Here is a 21020-nt window from a genome sequence, read left to right on the forward strand (position 1 = left end):
TCCTGTTGTTTTGATGGTTATACGGAGAAAAGCTTCTCGTCTGTGAAGAGAATGCACTTCCATTGTCGACCTGCGGCCCGACGCTTGAGTTAACGGGATCTTTGGAGTCTCACGCACTTGTTTTCATCGATGAAGAGCTGAACCTTTTGGAACTTGTAGGGCTCGAGTACAAGTTCCTTTTTCACCATTAACCGCACCGATTTGCGATTGATTCTGATCTCACGAGCAATTTTTCTCATGGAGACCTTCGCATGTCAGTCAACTCGCTTTGTGATGATCTTGCGGTTCCTAGACGTGTTGACAGTGCGCTCTCTTCCACGTCTGGGACGGTCAACATTGTGGCCAAGCTCCTTGAATCGCCAAACTGCATCTGAGACTGTCATTTTTGGAACACCGAGCAGACGAACAATTTCACATTGATGCTTTTCTTGCTGGAATAGCTCCAAAATTGCACATTTGTTCGACACCATTAAAAACATAAAAAACTAACCCTTATTACATTGAAAGTACATCTACACGGGCAGGAAATCATGTAGAATTAAACAATAGTATGTAAATTGGTGACAGTAAAAAAGTTCAGGTGCAGCATTGCTACAAACTTTGTATGGGTTAATTATTGTCATCCTGTATAATACATTAAGTCAAGACATCGCTAGCGATCGACCAAAATTGGCTTGGCGATCGACCAGTCGATTGCGATCGACTTGTTGGCCATCCCTGCTGTATAGCATATATGGAATTATGTCCTATTTGTAATTTTTTGGACGAAGAAGTTTTATTTTCTTGCATCTGGCGATTTTTGCAAACATTCGCACTAATTTGGGCATTCAGGTAATGACCATGACTATTCACAAAAACATTGTATGGGCTATTCTATTTTGTGCACATATCCTACTCTCTTCTAGTAAATAATTACGGTTTGTCTGTCTTTTTATAATGGTTCTAATTTATATAAATTTCAATCTAATTTTTTTGTATCTGTCCTATAAGATGACCCCAGGGGGCCATTTTTTATGGTTCAACTATTGTCTTATCTGCCGAGATATATGGTATATAGAAGTATCGAATTTTGCTATCTTCTTACTACTAGTAAATATACATGTATACTTATTCCATGGGTACCATGTTATATGTAATTATGAAGGAATGTAATTTGCTAGGCTCTCAAGGCAGATAAGCCATTTGTTGCCAAACAACTGCTGAGATTGTGTTGGATAATCACATTACATTGAGCTAAACTGTTGCTTTTTTTTTTTTTTATAGTCATGGCTTCAAAACACATGGCCTGAGACACTTCTTGCTCAAAAGGAAAGTGCAAGATAAAGGTGCTTTATTTTAAAAAATTGCTGGAACAAATTTACTTTTACAAAAAAATATAATGAGATTGACTCATCCTGTATGTATAGTCTCAAGAAATATATTTTTTTGTAAAAGGTGCTTTAATACAATGGTTCCCAAAGTACATGCTACCACTCCTGGAAGTGAGTGAGTAAATATAAGAGGAAGAAAGATGCAAGGGGGTGGCAGGGAGACATTGGAAGCAAGGTCCTACTCTAATGGTGACCATAGGCTATAATTGGACAAAGATCCAGGTAGCGTAACTGGCAATGCAACTGCATGGTAAGTGGGAGTTGAGGGTTCAAGCCCCACTTCAGGCCAATTCTTTTCTTCCAGAATCTTCTAATTATTAAAATATTAATTTAATTATAATTATTAAATTTAGCAAGAGATGGCACCTAATGCCTGCCTCTAGTACCAAATTACTTAGCATTTAATTAATAATAGTAGTAGTAATGTATCCCAATAGTCTGGCAATCATTTGGCTTTAATATATAACTAGCAGGTTTAAGATATTTATATCTGTACATATTTACTATATTAGAATTTAAAAGAAAGAAAATAACAAAAAGAAATTGCAGTGAGTCAATTTCAGATTAATATTTAGTTATAAAATTTATAATTTATAATTATAAATTTAACTAATGATTTAATTTTTAGTATATGAAACTGTTAAAGTTATAATTATATAATTCTAAATAATATAAATAAGAAATAGAAAATATAATTATTTAATTTTAGAATACTTAATACAAGAAAATTAACAATAGTAATTTTTCAGTTTATAAGAATCCAAACAAAAACATCTGAGATGTAAAAAAATTACATCAAGTAAACATGACAATTTAGACAACAGTCAAAATTTTTCTTTAGTAAAGATAAGCTTGGTTCTTGGAAGTGGTACCCACAAGAATTTTACCTGTATTGTTGTTTTCTACATTTCACCTCCACATGCCAAGCTTACCTTTACCAAAGAAAAACTGCCAAGAAAAATTTTGACTATTGTCTAAATTGTCATAATGTTTACTTGGCATAATTTTTTTACATCTCAGATATTTTTGTTTAATAATTGTATTATTATGTCAAGACGTAAGACAATGACATACAATTCAGTTGACGCTTGGCGAGTGAATGCTGCCAACCAAACACTTTCAATATTCACATCAGTTGGTACCAACCAACACTTTTGATATACCATTTAGAAAAATTATAAAAAAAAATTTTAATTTGTATAAATTTGAGCTTTTGTAATTCGAGTAACATTTTGAATAAAATTCATTTGTTTCCATGCAATTTTATCTTTATAGCATAAAATTAAGCCATAAAAATGAATTAGCTCTATGGGAAACTACTGTGAGCTTTGACCTATCAACCCAAAAATTTTGCAAGCACCTCATTGATAACAAGAAAGGCTTAAAAATCTGAGCTTTCTAGACCCAGTAGTTTTTCTCTACAAGTGTCTGCAAAGCTGGATGAAGAATAAAATACAGCTTTTTTTTGGTGATTTTTGCTTATATTTTGGCAACCACATTATAGAAAATCTTGAAATTTTGCACATTACCTAAGAAAACAATTTTCATTCAAACGAGATATTCGGAATTACTTCAGGTGTTTGGAGAGCGGAGAAATCAACTCTTGAAAAACAGCAACTCTAATTGTTGTGTATGTATATATACAGTGACTCTCTTACTTAGCAAAAGAATTTTATAATTTATTTGTTCCTAATATACCACAATTGACACTAATAAAAAGTATTTCCATATCTACCTTTTACTCTTATTTTGGAATGATAAAGTATCTCCATCATAATAAGTAATAAAAGATGACACTTTTTCTATAATCAAGTACGGAATTTTATATTTTCTAACCAAAATTTTATTTTTATATATAAATGGATTTTGGCCATCTACAAAACATTTTTCCTTATTTTAAACTTTTAAATGAAAATTTAATTTGAATGACTGTCAGAAAGGCTAAAGCATTTCCACAACTAGAATAAACAAAAATCATTGAAACTAAGAAAAACACAATATACAAGAAAAAACTCAATTTTTTATTAAAAGGTTTCCCCAGATACAAACAAAATGATCATGATTGAAAATCATTCTGAGTCAATTCTATTAATTTCATTTGATTTGTTTATACCTATAACTTTCAATGACAAAAAATAAGCGCACTTGTTTTTTCTTGTATATCATATTTATTTATTGTATATTTATTTTATTTGTACCAAAATAGCACGCAAGCCTCATTATACCACAAAATACTAAATACTTTTATTACAAATATAAACAAACATCTTTACTAAACCCAATACATAGCAATAACACCCTCAACTGCCATAAACTATCAGGCTATAATTTGGCAATAATAATTATAAATTACTAATAAATTTGACCCTAGAGGGAGGCATTAGGGCCTATTCTTTTCTTCCAGTTTAATCTAAAATTATTTAATTAAATCATCGTTATTAAATTTAATATGAGATAGTGCCTAACGCCTCCCTTTAGGGCCAAATTTATTAGTAATTTATAATTATTGCTGCTAAATTATAGTCAGACAGTTTACGGCAGTCGAGGGTGTTATTTTTATTACAAATATTCCTAGAAAATTTAATCAATACAATGAAAACCAAATATATAAAAGATTTTTTTTTTAATATAAAAATATATAAATAATCTCAGAAAAACTAAATTTGCTGAAGTTCCCACATTTATATTTTGTAAAGCATATCAATGGCTGCTTTTGGCAGACTCAACAGTTCCGGAGCTGTTGAGTACTTTTCTGTCAAACGCCTTCTACAGCCATGGTTCTCAATCCGCGGAGCACCCACGTTCCATGAAAATAAATAAATATACAGTTAAAAATTATTGCAAAAGAAAAAGCAATACAGTGTAAAATAATTTTTGTATGGGAATGTAATCAGCAAATGCCAATGACATCATATACTAGACTGAGAGCGCATTAGGAAATTGTAACCAGTGTTACCAGTAACTACTGGTAGTTATCGAGGCGTTTAGAAAATGTGACATAAATAACCAACCGCATTTAAAAAATCACTATGCCTCATAACAATGATTTTTAAACACAGTTGGTTATTTACGTCACATTTTCTAAACACCTTGTTAACTACCGGTTGTTACTGGTAACGCTGGTTACAATTTCCAAACGTGCCCCGAGTGATTTCAGAAAGGGGGTGTACTATAGATTACTATCTATGGAATTTTGGGACTGAGTATATATATGAACTGAGGGGACCGAGACGAGTTCAACGGTACCTTACTTTTGGGCCAGAGGCAAAAATAAGAAAGTTATCATACTTTTTTCGGTGATCGCGCGATGATCAGGAATCGTGTCGCTCTCTCCGCTAAGCCTATCGCGTGTTTAACAGGCAGTCCAGCAAGTCGGCCATATATACCTTCAACAGTGGCAGATGTTGATCCACGAGCACACTGATCGTCTACAGTTTGAGTCCTTTTCGCACATCCTCGCTAGTCGATCTCAGGGGCTACAACCCCTCAGTCTCACTATCGCTCATGGTCAGCTAGTACTATGAGCCAACCGCGCTATCGCAATCGGGAGTTGCAATGTTTGAAAAAAAAAAAAAAAAAAAAAATGGAACTGGCATTCAACTGTTCGTGCTCCCGCCGGACTCCCCCCAGGAGGGGAGCCGCCGGCAGGCTGCCAATTGTTTAACATCACTAGTTATTGAGTCACGGTAGTTCTTGAACAAAAGAAAAAAAGGAAGCGGTGTTTGACTGTTCGTGCAATTTCTTGACTTTCAGCGTGTTTTTTTAAAATTTGTTTGCAGACTTTACCGTGAGATGGCAGCACTAGCAACTATGGTGCCATCTGTATGAAAGCATTAAAAAACTATGATAACTTTCTTATTTTTCATCTCCAGTCCAAAAGTAGAGTATCGTTGAACTCGTCTCGGTCCCCTCAGTTCAGATATATACTCAAAGTCCCGAAATTCCATAGATAGTAACCTATAGTATCCCCCAGAAAGGTTTGTCACCTCTGCTTTAAAGCTGTTGTATTGTAAGTGTTCCGCAAAAAAAAAATGTCAAAGTTTAGTATTCCCGACTTTAAAAAGATTGAGAACCACAGCTCTACAGTAGCACTCTTTCGGAACATGTTCGGTGTTTCGACATCACATTTGGTAGCGTCTTATAATTTTAGCTACCATCGCTACCCGAAACTGACAGACAGGGCTTTTTGTTCCAATGCAATGTCATTCATTGTTCAGCAGATCCTGGTTGCTACATAACAGCTACCAATTTGTTCGGTTACAACTGTCGAGCCTGCCAAACGCAGCCAATTAATCAATAGGGCGGCAACCCACAACCTCAGTCTTCCAAGTATGAATGATGTATTAACTTACAATTCATTCGTTCTTCTCACTTTAAAAATCCAATGACATTAAATATAACTAAAGATTTCAAAGCAATTGCATTAGATTTATTGATATTTAAAATGAATTTGACTTATTTATTCATTTAAATAGGCGTGTATAACTTTACAACTTATACAAATCTGCATATGCCTCATTTTCTAATTTTCAAGCATGAAATTAGCTGTAGAAGTTACCTTTAAGTAATTCATTTGTGTGCTTGTACGAGCCAAACACCTGAAAGTAACCTCTACTAAATTAGCAAGAGAGACAAATTCATATTTATCAAATGAAATTCCTAATAAGGTCATTTATACAATTCTTTTAAAATATTAATCGTTTTATACGTTAAACAAAGCGAGTGTACGTTAAGCTAAGTAAATATTAATATAATGTAATTAAACAGTTAATTTTCTGTAAAGAAAGTTCAAATTTTCACCTTCGAAATCACATCTGCATGGCTAAAACGCGATTCACGTTTGCCGAATAAAAACTTTCGGAAGACGTTAACTTTTATCCGCCCAAATTTAGACAAATGTATTTTTTTAAATATAAATTTATAAATAATCGAAATTAATACATGTGTAAATTTTTTATATTAATTAATAATATTTATTAATTTTTAGAATTTATTAGAAAATATTTCGTAGTTATCTGTGTCGAAATTTATCTATGTTTCGTAAATGATACCGAATTCGGAGAAATGGTTCTTTGATTAAATATTAAGAGAAACTCATAATAAAAATGGACTGTATTCAAATTATATTTTAATTTCAATAAAAATAAAGTTTCTGTTATGATAGATAATAACAGATCATAAAGAAATATAACTACAGCGGCGGTTCTGTGTTGTTTTTTCTGATGCACTTTGTGTTCGTCGTGTTGTGAGAGGTAACTGGTTCATGTTGCGCTTAAAAAGGCGATGAGTTGTATAGCTTTCGACTGCAATTATAAATTAATTAAAGGCAGAAATTACACATTTTCCAGGTAAATGAATATAATGCGCACAGAAGCGCCCGTACGTTGGGGAACTTGGGGCACGTGTCCCCTTTTCGTCTTGGATGCTCTTTTCCTAATCCTGAAGCAGGGCCGAAATTCCATTATCAACAAACAGCTGAAAATTCATGACTTCTAGCCTATTCTGAAAATATTGATACAAAAAATAAACTAATGAACGATATTTGTCCATTGTCCCATGTAACGTCTTCGTTTGTTAAGTTACGGCAACGCAACACTTGGACGATCTGCCTAGGGAGAATACCTTTCATGAGGTCTTTTTAAGGGTAACTGGCTCCTATTTAGGAGTTTCAGTCGTGGAGAAAACCCGGAAAACTCCACGTGGGCAGACCGTCCTGGCGAGGCGCGAACCCACGACCGAACTCCCAGTGTTCAGGGAACGGAACCGCTTGTCCACTGGTGGGCCTACAACTTTTTCGTATGTTGACAAAAACCGCATTCCTTGTTTTCAAGGCCAAGTTAGCCTCCGGTGCAACCAGAGCCACCCACAGCGCTGATCCGAAGTTGAATCATACAGTTGTATTATGCAGAAGTTTCCTGCATAATGTATGATGCCATTTTTTTATAGCTTGTGCTCTTCCATTTTTATAGTCTGAGGGAGCATCTAAATACGCTTATAATGAGTTTCATATTTAGCATCTAATTTGTATATCATTTAAATTTGGTTGTAAATGATGCTGCCAAAGTAACAGTTAATTTTTTAACATTATACAAGAATTGTACACGTTTTTTCTGCATCCTCTTACAGATGGGACATACTAAATCGTAATATCACCGGTTTAACATTGAAATCCGTAAGTAATATAAGATGGGAGAGCAGAATAAACGCAGAATAAATATATCAAATATTTTAATGGATTTTTTTAAGCCAATGCCTATAATCTGGTTGCTTGGAAGCTGACCCGGTTTTGACATTCCTTCCGCCACTGATATTCGAATATACAATAGCAATCTTATCATTTTTTTCACTTGTTGTATAGAAATTTCTAATAAGATACATAATGCAGTTATAACAAAAAATTAATTTTAATTAATTCAAAGTACGTTAAAATATGAGAATTTATATTTTAGAAAATACAAGGAAAGGTCATTGGAAGCGGTGGAAGCGGCGCTTCCACCGCTTCCAATGACGGCACGCAACTGTAACTATACTGATATCAAACAGGGTTTTTACTTTCCCCGCTGTTATATATAACAGAGGGAAAGTATGGCGATCGGTCAAAAAATAACCCTCCCCCAAGATTTTTATATTTTTGGACTCGGGGACCTCGAAACATAGAGAAATGCAAAAAGAAAAATTTCTTCTGTGTGGGTAGGGGACGCGATTAAATTTTGGTAGTTAAAGATTGAGAGGATTAAGTGTCATATTTCGAAAAGGATCGAATATAATGAAAATTTTACTTGTTATTAGCATTTACAATTTTTATTTTTATTTTCAAAGAAAAAAAGCGATGTCTCTTAGACAATAAGTGCCTCCCCAGTACGACAATTAGATAATATACCCAGTTAAAAATCATAAAATAAATAAAAAAACAAACACTATAACAGGGGTGGGCAAGCAAGAGTTCAGTGGGAGCCAAAATGTAGGTTTTGCAAAATGCATGGAAGCCGCAGTTCTGTACTGTCGTGGCGGATAGTATGGTAAAGCGCGCGATTTTATTATATAATATAAATATAATATGAAACAAATATTGAATTTTTTAATAAACATATTTTCACAAAATTATAAAAATAAAATTGTAAAAATAATAATAAAAAACAGAAATTAACACTTTCAGCAAGAGCCGCACGTAACTCAAAAAGAGCCGCATTTGCCCATGTCTATACTATAATAATACTTTAGAGCAGTGATTCTCAAAGTGGGGGTCGTGAAAAATTGATGCCAGATCAATGTTTTTACAAATATTTTATAAATTTACTATGTTTAGAAATAATAGAAATAAAAAATATATAAATTAATTTTTACTATTGCACATATAAATAATAAAAACAATATAAATATTAAAATACGAGCCTAAATATAATATTCATAAATTTGTGCGCTATTAGGGAATCCCCCGAGTTCCACTCTCCGCCTAAACTATGATAGAACAGCGTTGTCATTTGGAACAGTGTTCGCTAGCAGCATTGCGTCTGTAGGCAAGTCGAGTTAGAAATACAGTAGAGCATCTATTATCCGAAAACCAATCAACCGAAAGCGTTTCAGTAGGCTAATTCGAATTTCCGCTAGTGCTGTGGCGCTGCAATATTTGGCTATGTCTTGGGATACTCCGATATTATTTTAGTTGATATGCGTTTTTAGTTGGCAGCACTGGCGCGACCATGAGAGGGTACTTAAGGACGCGCCAGCATTTGAACGAGACTTTTTCCCATCGTGAGTGGTAAGTTTTGCTTGTTTTTCTGAGGACTGTGTTGTGCTGAATCGGAACGTTTTGAGACGAGATTAACTTCCGAAATATGTTTTTTGTTTTTATATTCTTCAATATATTTATTTTGTTTGTGAAAAATACAGTAAAGAAATAATTTTTAAAAAAATTTCGTTAGTCTTAACATTGACAAAAATTCAACGCAAAGCGGCACGCAATGAAGAGAAATTTCAACATGGAATAGATTAATTAAACAAAAGAAATTAACCCCTCCTTCCGGGATGTTTTTCTACACATACTCATTCTTCGGGGTCCTTTGAAATTTTTAAGTGCAAAAGGGGGTCGCGGACCAAAAAGTTTGAGAAACACTGCTTTAGAGGACTCTGGACCAGGTGATGGTCCGGCGTCCTGGTAGCAAATTAATTATTATAAAATGTCAAAAGCTTAATTTTGAGGGTAGAGATGAGTTTTATAATAAAAAAATTTTATTATAAAATTCATCTCTAAAGTATTATTATAGTATTTGTTTTTTTATTTATTTTATGATTTTTAACTGGGTATATCATCTAATTGTTGTACCGGGGAGGCACTTATTGTCTACGAAACATCGCCTTTTTTTCTTTGAAAATAGAAATAAAAACTGTAAATGCTAATAACAAATACAATGATACCTCGGTTTTCGTCGATAATCCGTCCGAAAACAATCGGCGAAGTCCGAAACCGACGAAAACCAAGGCAATTATTTCCATAGGAATCAATATAAATCCAATTAATTCGTTCTAAACACTCCAAAATACATACCAAAAACACATTTTATAGAGAATTAATAGAGCGTGAAATACTAAAAGCAGTAAGAAATTAACATAAAAAACTAATTAGCGTAAAGATAAAAGCATTAAGATTAAAGATAAGATAATTAGCATTAAGATGAAAGCAATGGAATTGTTCGGCTAGACACGCGGGGTAATGTTTTGTCTTGTAGAAGCTAGTTTGACATGAGCTAGCCTGTATCTCCCAGTGGTAAATTGTGACGTAATTGTCATGTAATAGTAGTTGTATGCGTTTATGATGGTCGTATCGCGAGGAATAATGCCTTCCGGGAAATCCGTTTAAAAATAACCGGCCCCTATTCAGGCGTTACAGACGTGGAGAAAACCCAGAAAACTCTACGTGGCCAGCCCGCTCTGGTGAAGCGCGAACCCAGACCGAACTCCCAGTGTTTATGGAACGGAGCTGTTGGTCAATGGTGGGCCGTCGCGGATAATGTTCACACAATGAGAAATAACGCCACACTGCGCTGGAAAATTTCGCAAAATTAGCAGCGAGGTCACTCGAGCACGCCCACGAAATCCGAGGCTATCGACGAAAACCGAGACAAGTTTTTTGCATAAAAAAATCGACGAAAACCGAAACCGACGATAACCATAAAATTTTCATAATATCCAATCCTTTTCCAAATATGACACTTGATTCTCTCAATCTAACTACCTTTAATAGCATTAATCTTCCTAATACATGAACCTCCTTAAGAAATTTCAAAACTTTTTGACAAAAAATCACAAACGTTAGTTGTTTCAAAGTGGATGAACAAAACTTAGCACGCCCATTATGGATTCGTCCGGGCGGCGAGGGACCGATCACCCCCCGAAAAAATCCTCATGAGTTTTTCGACCCACTGGGCTCGATCTCGAGTTTCCCAGAGCGGTAGGCTGCCACCTTGACCGCTCGGTCATCCAGCCGTTAAAAATTAAGACAGCGTAAACGCAATTATTACAGGTTCCGACAAGTAAAGAATTTTCAGAGTCCTGCCACAAATAAGCTACGTATTGATTATTGACCATTTGTGACGTGCCATAACGAGGAAAAATGAAAAAAAAAAAAAAAAAACTAATAAGTAGCTTTAAAATTAATGAATACAAATGTATTCTGATACAGTGGCGTAGCGAGGGGGGTGCAAGGGGGTGGTGTATCATGCACTAGGCGCCACTCTCACAGGGGCGCCCAAATGATCTCCAAAACGAACTATATGTGTTTCTGGAGGAGGTAGAAGGGCGCCAATAAAGTGTCGGGCGCCAGTTATGTTCGCTATGCCACTGTTCTGACAGTTTATAATTTAATTGTACTTTCTATTTGCAAAATTTTCTCAACCTTAACACAAACTAAAAGTAAAGTGAACTTTTAAGAAATTTGCAGGATTTCCGGGGTTAAAAAACAAGCAGGATCCCGAAATCCCGTTTGAGAAACCCTAATCTAGACAGACGTCTTACAGTATCGTTGACTTCCTATCCACCAGCGCCAAATGTAGGCGTTTCGGAAAAACGCTGAAATTTTCTAGTTTTTAAAGCTTCGTTCACATCTACAGACACCGTACGTGGCAGACACGTAACAGCACAGACATAAAAGTATTATTACATACATTTTCAATGGGCATATTTACATATACCGCGCGTGAGCGGATCGTGTCCGCACAGACACGGGCCAACACCGGCCAGCATTATCTGCGAGAATGTTTTGTCTGTGCCGGCACGTCTATACAACTCTGTGGGAGTCGGCGCGGTTAGTATGAACGCCATCGTCGACATGCACAGACAGTGCTTGGTTAAAATGATGAATCAAGAGAAATTAATTGAATTAGTTCGGGAATATACATTTCTTTATGATTTAAGTGCGTGTACTCCTTTGTATGTTTGAATGTGTCTGTGCATGCTGGGTTGTAGATGTGAAAATTATTGTCTGTGCTGTGTCTGCCACGTACGGTGTCTGTAGATGTGCACCAACCTTTACTCGTGTCTTTTTTAAAGTACTGCTTATAAATACTATATTAATTCGGTTTTGAACATTATTTATTCGTTAATATTTATGTTTCACGATTTTATACTTTAAATCGATTAGACATTTGTGTTCATTTTTAAACATTTTTGGAAGCTTTCATAAAAAGAAGAAAAAATAGTCAAAAAATATATAGTTAAGCCTATACGTTATTAATATGGGATGCCTTCGAGATTTCCGAGAACGCGGGACGAAAAGGGATTGATGAGAATTATACACATTTAATTATGGACATGTTGAACCGAGCGTTAAGATAGGATAGATTAAAGAGTTACAATAAAGGAGATTTTGGATTTAGAGTTTATCCGTGTTAAGCCCGTATCTTTTTTTTCATATTAGGTAAATCACTGTAGTTTTCGTTAAAAACGGAACTATGATATAGGTTATTCACATTATTTATTATATTGGTAATTAGAAAATGTTTTCGTTCGTGTAATGGCAAAAAATTGATTTAATTATTCGAAATTACATTTTCTCTGATCAGAAACTTCGAATCTTATAAACAAAATGTAACTCTTGTTTGTTGCGGTATTGTACTATTTATAAACGAGTTTGTTTGGAAATTTGTAGTAGAATTTCGTATTTTCGATAAAATTATTATTCATTTTGGGTTTATTTACATACTCTTTTATGATCCTTTACATCGAATTTTATAGAAAAGTTCCCTAAACTCAATTCATGTCCACAAATGACGAAAAAAATTCATTATAGCAACTGAATATGTGACGTCGCTGCTTAAAGATAGAAAACATCATAACGTATATTTAAATTTACGTCTAGGTATTTTCGTTTTGAAATTAGTAAATTAAAAAAACAAATTAAGTTACCGGAACAAGCGATCTAAATTAGAAATTGCACGTAAATTGCGTAATAGGTTAAGTGTTGTTATGGAAATAACGACTTATTCTGTTTTGCACTAAATAAATATCAAAAAAATAAGAAAACTTAAGCCACATTTGTCATCAAAGTCAATAATTTTATTTACAACTAAACATCAGTTTTTTGCCAGTAAAAAACACTATACAGCATCTGTAAGGCGACCTTCTCACCGGAAAATGTATTAAAACAATAACGTTGATTATTTTAGATTATCTGTTTACTGGTAATCACATACAAATTAAAACTCTGCACGCTTTCGTCACATTAAACATGGAAATATGATTTCAGAAGAATCCGTAAAATGTGCTTATGTGTATAAAATGCCAACTCGAGGTTGCTCGAAATTTACAAAAATGCACTTAATATAAAAAGCTTCGGGATCATCCTTCGTGTCTATTTTACACGGCTCTATTCCATACGTGGAAATTTCTATTGTTTTTAAAATGATATTCCTTTTACAAAGTTGACAAAATATGCAAAATTTTACGGCTCAAGTCGTATTCGAGGACTCAATCCTGTTCCAGTTTTTCGATTTGGTCCACGTCTTCGGCATCCAATCGGGTGATCTGGCGCTCTGAAACAGAAAATTCGCAACGTTTAAAATTTTCGTTCGTGTTCAAACTTAAAAATCGTCTAACTACTGTACTACACGAAAAATACAAAAATTCACTATAGTATTTGTTTAAATTAATTTAACAAAAATCTAAAAATAAAAAATATTTTTGAGTGTGCAGTATAACAATTAAAACATTTGTTTTTCTGCACACATTTACGTGTTAAAGAAAACACGAAAACTTACTGAAGTAATCTTCAATTTTTTCTAACATGTCCATTGTTCTTTTTCCATCTATCATGTTTATGGCAATTCCAGATTTTCCGAACCTGCCTGTACGCCCAATTCGATGAAGGTAGGTCTGGCAATCCACGTGACCATGCTGATCGACGGGCAAATCAAAGTTTACCACTAAAGTAACTTGTTCGATATCGATACCTGTGGAAAAAAATTGCATCTTATTAATATTATGTCCAAGTGAATGCAATTTCCATTAATTTAACAATAATAAGAACTCGCATACCTCTCGCACAAACATTGGTCGTAATGAGGACCTTCACTTTTGCATTTCTAAACATCTCGATAACGGCAATTCGTTGCTCGATGGATAAATCGCCGGATAAAAGGCCAACTGCGTGTCCCTCTTTTCTCATGTTTTCGGACAGCCAAGCAGCGGCTCGTCTCGTCTGCAATATTAATTTAAAATATTTCAAGTTTTTATTATAGGAAATGAAATATCTAATGAGTATTTTCTCATTTCTCTGCTCGTTACGCAAACTTTTGCCTTAAATATAAATGATATTCAATGGCGTATTAACAATTCCTTACAAAAACATTTTAAACTACGAGCTTAATTTCCGTCTAATTTTCCATAATTAATTAATTCGCGATTACTAGTTTACAATATACACGAATAAACAAAACTTACCTGGCAAAATATAATTGCCTGGCCAATGGATAAAACTCCGTAAATATTCGCTAACGCATTAAATTTCTCCTCGATATTTCGGCAAAGCACGTAATACTGTTTGATGTTGTTCAGGCTCTCGTCTTCTTTCTTCAGCCGTAAAACAACTGCATTAGGCACAATCAATTTGGCAAAAGCCACGATTTCTTCGGTGTAAGTGGCAGAAAACATCATCACCTGGCACTCGGGTGAAAGTTGACTGTTAAAGACACAAGCCATTAATTCTTTCATCGACCACTCGCAGGCCGTATTTAAAAAGCTAAAAATAACTTCATGTCTCGCTAATGTCCTAGGTAAGAGGCGAAGACTCTCTTTTTAATTTTACAGGGGATTTCATTAAAAAAAGGCTAACTTACTTGTGAATTCGGATCGATTGATCGTGATAGCCGTGGGTGGCGATCATGATATCGGCTTCATCCAGTACAAACACCTTAATTTTCTTCGGGTCGAACAATTTGAATCTCCTGCTCCAATCTAACATTTTGCCGGGGGTTCCAATAATAACTTGCTCCGATATCTTTTCACCTCTGCCCACTAAAGGCAAAAAATAAGCGATTATTTCACGATTACTTTCGTAAGCATAAACTTCGTAAATGTAAACGTTCGAGTGGCCATCCTCGTTGCCCAATACTCATCAGTGAAGCAGGAATATCGGTGAGTAAGAGGCTGTCGGATGGATCGTTACTCGGACAGAAAGACGATTATATTTTAAAACGAGACTTACGTATTTGTCCTTTTACTCCAAGACGAATTCCAATTTTCGGACAGAACTTTGTCATTTGCTTTGCAACACATCCGGTCTGTTCTGCTAACTCGTAGGTTGGCGACAGAATTAATAACTAAATTCGAAATAAAACGAATTCAATTTACAAACCCTAAAAGTTTCTAAATCCAATGCTTTGACAAGTTTCTTATATTAAATAAAATTAACATAAATTACCTGTGGAAATCTCTTATGTGGATCCACTCTGTTCAAACCGGCCAGCAAAAAAGCGGCAGTTTTTCCAGTACCACTCTGAGACTGAGCAATCAGATTTTGAGGTCTGTTTTATGACAAAAATTATCGAAATTACGTACTTTATAATTGCAAACTGCACATTTATAAATAAAGTAGAAAAGTAAATGTACTTACGGATCCGCCAGTAACGTCGGAACTGTTGTTTCTTGTATTTTAGATGGCGCATTGAATCCCATTTCGTAAACACCTCTCAGAAGTTCTGGACGTCTGCACATACGAATAGAAATGTGTAATTTGTATTATCACGTTACTAGAATATAACAAAATAATTGTAAAAATAACAATTGATGGCATATTATGTACAATTTACAGTCAAAATTTCTAATTGTTTACTACATTCTGTTTACTCTTTAAAGTCATTTCCTTCGCGTATTTACAGAAATATCCAATAAAGAATTGAAAAACTCATCTAAAATTATACCGTTTTAAACATAAATTTATAGCCACGTCAATTAATACTATAAGGAATAACACTTTTCACTTAAATATATGCCCGATACATAATATTTATTTTAAAGTGTTCAAAATTACACTTACAAGTTTAATTCTTCGAAAGATTTGACGGAAAATAAAGGAGAATTTGGATTCTTTCTCTCGACTTCCAAGTTTTGAGAGGTACGAACAAGTTTCGTATGTAGAAATTTTCTCATTAACGATGTTTCGGCAAGGGAAATTTCTAAAAACGTAAGAAAAATATTCAATTTCTTCAATAGAATAATATTCGTGTAATACGGTTAATCGCTTTAGCATTAATATGTGAAAAATTGCAAGAATTTAGAAAAAACAAAGAAATTTAATGGATTTAAATCACTTCGTTGCTAATTTTTAAGCGATAACAACAAAATTCATCGTACCAGGTTCGTCGGGTTCGCCATTAACAATAGAGTTTTCAGGAAAAATTTTTGCTTCAATCTTTACCGCAGGTGCCAAGTCATTTGCAGATTCGATCTTTATACTTTCAATCTGTAAAATATAATTAAAAAGTATTTAAACTCTCATCTCTTCATTATTAAAATTAAGGAAGGATTTTGTTCGATTTGACTGTAAGTTGGACTTCTTTAAAACATAGATCATACAGGAAGCTGTAGGTTTGGTTTAATCGCTTACCTTCTGCGATAGACTTTTCTCTCGGTCTTCTGCCCGTAGACCGCAACCTGCCATCTTTCCATCCATATTTAGCTTCCAAATAACAGAGTAAAAGATATTTTAAAGAACGTCTTCAATCACAGACAACTATCGAAGTGAACTCCGTAGATTCTCGCTCCCAACTGACCGATGTCACTCTCTCAAAAGACAGACAATCCCACCTGGTGTCAAACACTTATTATAGGGGCTCGAACAATGCCTCTCGGTGTCGTGTGCAAAAGTGTGTCTGGGGTACGTTAATTAGTTAAACGAACTAAAGACCCCCTAATAAGCAAAACACCTGGAGTGTGAAAATACGCAGAAGTAGCATTGTCTTTAAGCCTAGCCATAAGTAAATGGCCTTTTCTTTTCCATTAAATAATAATATGCTTAAAAGCACGAGGCCTTAATTGATTTATAACCTTCGTAGGGTGAGGCGGTATACACGAATATCTTCAGCTTTGAATCAAGCTGTATACAGAGAAAGTTAGAAATTAACTAATGAATATCGAATGAAATTTTGACGAAAACGAGTTTTATTCTCCAAATTTAACGTAATTAATGTGATTGAAATTATTATTACACTTAAAAGCTTTAAAATATCACAGAGATATTCTGTATACATTACATAGAATGTATTATGAATTTAAAAAAATATGTTATTAAAGTATCCGAGGAGTTTCTGTTCCTAGATATTGATCTGTATTTATGAGGTGAAAGTAAATTGCTTCTTTTACAGACACCCACGAATCAAGAATATTTTTATTCGTTTTAAAATGCATTCTTTTGTTCTATTGGTAAACCCCTTGCGGCTAAATCCACTTATCTCACAATAGGTGGGACACGGTGCCTTCGACCGGCCATTAAGGTAAGAAATTCCTGGAATGGCACGTAGTTTCCTGGAATGTATTTTCCGGAAATCTTTTTAGACTCGGTGCACGAAGTTACAATTGGCGAAAATATAGAAAATAGTATTGTCTTTCTCACAATACAACAATTTTTTGGCAATCCGTTAATTCAGCCGTAGCGTATAATTCTAATATTTAACATATTTGCTTTTACAACAACAGAAGAGTCGTAAACAATATGTCAGGACTTACCATACACTAGGAAGCAAATATCTAAAACACTTATTAAGCTTTGGTTATCGCAAAAACGCTATAATTTAAATACTACAATTATTACGAACTTTAGCTCTTTCTTCAGTTTAAATATTGTTAAACATAAAACCAATGAACTTTATAAAAATCCAGCAACGAGTTGCATTAATTACATTTAAAACTTTTACCATTTAACAATAAGTCATTAATCTCTTTATTATAGATAACCAATCGAACAACCGAGTATGTGTGGTCAGTGCAGTAAACAATGATCCTTGTGATACCCGTACTGTAATACTGCTTTAAAAAAACGAAAATAACATCTTTAAGCCCGTTCAGACTCAAGATTAATTAAATACTGTTTAATTTTAATGTAATTAAACATAGAAACGAAAAAAAAACGAAAAAAATGTGTTAATTTTAAAGAAAAAATTAAAAGTACGATTTCCTTTGTCTTGCTTTTCCTCGAAATCTGACACCTATAAGTCATTGTGTTAACAGCTAAATGAGCTTGAGAACAGCTGGTGTCATCATTAGCATAACATTCTCAGAAATGTCTCAGGAGAAGAAAAATAAAAAGAAAGGTGAATACTAAATGGCGGTATATTTCTAAATATTTTGAAAAAATTACCACTTTAATTGAAATTTCCGACCCCCCGACTTAACAACACGTATATATAATAAAATCTATTGAGTAAAGAAATTAAAAAACTATTAAATGTTGTTTTTGACATCAGAAAACAACTTTAAATGACTTTACAAAAGTAAAATCAGTGCACTAAAGCTTTGAAAAATAAAATTAAGTTCCATGAAAAAATCCCATTAAGAAGAAAAATGAAGCGTTAATCGCGCGTAATTAAAGATTAAGAAAAATCGCAATAAAATTTTTTCGCGTGAATTGAAAATTTTTCAAAAAATTTAAAGACTTAATAAACATCCGAAAAATCATTGAAAAAAACTTTTAGTAGTCCAAAGTACAGATTGTTTATAACGCTATGTAACTTGCTCGAGATAACTCGGACTAAAGTCTTAAGAGTATAACCACCTACTCAGACTCAGCTTCCTCAGGAATTTTTCGGGGGTGGTCCGTTCGGATATGTCGGGCCCCGTCCCTCACCACCCGGTCGCCCCATTGTGGGCCTGGCCGAACCCGTAATGGACCTACTAAAAGAGGCCCTCTTAGTGCCCACAGGGCGGAAAGAGTTAAAAAAAAAAAAAAAAAAAAAAAAACCCCTTAAAATCTTCAGACAAATAAACAATGATTAACAAAAAAGTTTATAACAATAATAAAATTAATTATAGTAATTCTAGTTATAGTTCAAATTTACGCAAACAAATTAAAAATTTCTTAATATATCATCGATTTCATAATGTGAATCGTAATCAGAAATTGAAAACCAGTAAAATCTTTCTATAAATGTAAAGTAAAATAACATAATTTCCAGTTCATACAGATCTAGTAAACAAACAATCATTGAATTCCAAAATAGAAATTCAAATAATCAATTTATTAATATTTAAATGTACAGAGAACTTTAACTCTAGATGTTGAGAGTAAAATGTCCTGTCTACGGTAAACCCGCCTCTTACCCGTCGCCGGCCGTTTCCGACCAAGGCGACGCCCTGAGAATTCATTCATTCATTCATTCATTAGGTTTATTTAACGTAACATTTGTTTGTTACATGCCCTGATATCGCATGGCATAATCAGGGTTACATACAGAAAACAATGGGTACAATATACATGAAATTCTACATAAGATTGAAATGTATTTAAATATAAAATATAACAATATAATATTAAATAGAGTATTAACAATAATACATTCAAAGATGATGCATAGTACATAGTGTAGCATATAATTATCATGAGATTAAGATGATATAATATTTAGAAGAGAAATACTAACTATATACAATTATACACATATCTTGGTAAGTTGCATACATCAACTAAGAGAAAATAAGTGTTAACATATTGATGAAACATGCACTCAGTAAACAGATTCTTAAGACTCATTATTTTCAGAGTAATTAACAACTTACCAATAAGAGGATAACATTACAAAATAATGCATCCAAAATATTATAGTCCTGTAAACAAGGCGGATTTTCTCTCTGTTACAATGGCATAGTCAGTCTTTAGTTGTAATTTGGTTTTTTCCTTAAGAAATACTGGGCAAGTTTTGTCCATTGTATTGTGACAAGTATCAGTTTTATTTTCACGTGAACAATTGGTACACTTTGGTGGACAAAGTATGTTGGGACAGTTTTTGTATAGATGAAGCTCACCGCAGTGACTACACACATTATCTGTAGAAGTACAGTTTTTTGCAAAGTGTCCAAAAGATAAACAGCGATAACACTGAATAATGGGGAAAAAGTCAAAAACTTGGCAGGTCGTCCAAAGGAGGTGGATCTTTCCCGCTTTTACCATTTTTTCTCTAACCATAGGAGTTACCTCAAGAATCCAGGAGATGTGATCTTGATTCTTTTCATTAAGTGAAAACCTAATATGAGCATTTTCAGGGAAAGTGCGTTCTGTGAAATCGGATCCTAAAAGGTGCCCATTTTGTTCAAAAATATCCTCAATGAGGTCCTCTTTATTGATATCTTTGGGGACTGAAGCAATTTTGATTAGTGGGAGTCTCTTTTTCGGTAGTTTTGAAATTAAGCCCGGTATCTGTTCAACATTCTCCTTAAAATAGTTAGCATCACTCTTATGATTCAAATCAATTGCAAGTCCTCCATTTCTTATTTTTCTTATACGGCATATACCTATTCCCAATTTATCTGGTTGTACATTATTAGTTAAATGAGATTTAGTTTCCTCACTCGTATCTCCTTGTTTGTCGCTAAATACCAATACTGTATACTCTGGTGCAGGTGAGTCATTTGTAACTGAGGTTGATTTTATTCCCTTTAAAAGGGTATCTCTATAGCTTGAAGTGCAAGAAACTTTTACGCTAGCTGGATCATTGGAAGAGGTTTCCTTATGATTATGTACTGTGTGTTGTATATCCAATAAAGTTTCTTTAGATTCATTAATTTGAGTAACTTTAAATTCATTTAAATCCTCTTTAGTAACAAATTTTGAAAGTGCTCGTTCAATTAAATTATTTTTCTTTAATGTAGTTTCGGCTAATTCAATAACTCTTGTAAACTGTGTCAATATGTATGTGAGATGACAATCAACTCCAAATTTAGCATTTCGATTATGCTGGGAATATTTCTTAATTTCATGAACAATGCCATAGGCAGTATCATGAAAAATTTTTATTTCTGCATCCATATTAAACTATAAAAATTAATTTTGTCTAAAATATTAAATTTACTATCTTAAAATTATCAGCAATGTCTTCTTCTACTTGAGACAAATCTAAAAATATATGATATGCCCAGGAAATTATTAATACAAACGAAAAAAAAAAGAAA

The 21020-nt window shown here is 33.8% G+C and overlaps 3 protein-coding genes across 3 annotated transcripts in view; 1 reads left to right on the plus strand and 2 right to left on the minus strand.

The window, feature by feature from the left end:
- Positions 1 to 6257, minus strand: part of Tbcc (Tubulin-binding cofactor C) — a 20811-nt gene extending 14554 nt beyond the window's left edge. The window contains exon 1 of the mRNA XM_067263754.1: positions 6171 to 6257. The gene's annotated coding sequence lies outside the window, so the exon portion shown is untranslated. The remainder of the gene's footprint in view (positions 1 to 6170) is intronic.
- Positions 1 to 21020, plus strand: part of LOC136969556 (L-asparaginase-like) — a 120382-nt gene that overhangs the window by 76558 nt on the left and 22804 nt on the right. The window lies entirely within an intron of this gene.
- LOC136969702 (ATP-dependent RNA helicase DDX19A-like) lies at positions 13206 to 16492 on the minus strand. The gene is made up of 11 exons (XM_067263981.1): positions 16468 to 16492; positions 16215 to 16323; positions 15898 to 16036; positions 15475 to 15567; positions 15283 to 15385; positions 15067 to 15181; positions 14699 to 14876; positions 14304 to 14541; positions 13899 to 14061; positions 13622 to 13813; positions 13206 to 13396 (listed from the first exon to the last, which is right to left on the minus strand). Exons 3-11 carry the CDS (start codon positions 16008 to 16010, stop codon positions 13332 to 13334), a joined length of 1260 nt encoding a protein of 419 aa, XP_067120082.1. The 5' UTR covers positions 16011 to 16036; positions 16215 to 16323; positions 16468 to 16492; the 3' UTR covers positions 13206 to 13331.

The sequence above is a fragment of the Centruroides vittatus genome, unplaced genomic scaffold, assembly GCF_030686945.1.
Source record: "Centruroides vittatus isolate TY-2023 unplaced genomic scaffold, ASM3068694v2 contig_18, whole genome shotgun sequence".
In the NCBI taxonomy this organism is placed as follows: Eukaryota; Metazoa; Arthropoda; class Arachnida; order Scorpiones; family Buthidae; genus Centruroides; species Centruroides vittatus.

Bases quoted from the DNA above. Each gene is read 5' to 3' on its own strand.
- LOC136969702 (XM_067263981.1), bottom strand. From the start codon at position 16,010: ATGAGAAAATTTCTACATACGAAACTTGTTCGTACCTCTCAAAACTTG. The intron at 14,542-14,698 runs GTAAGTTAGCCT...TGTCTTTAACAG, and splicing joins CAATCGATCCGAATTCACAA to TCAACTTTCACCCGAGTGCC. The intron at 13,814-13,898 runs GTATGCGAGTTC...TTTTTTCCACAG, and splicing joins GACCAATGTTTGTGCGAGAG to GTATCGATATCGAACAAGTT.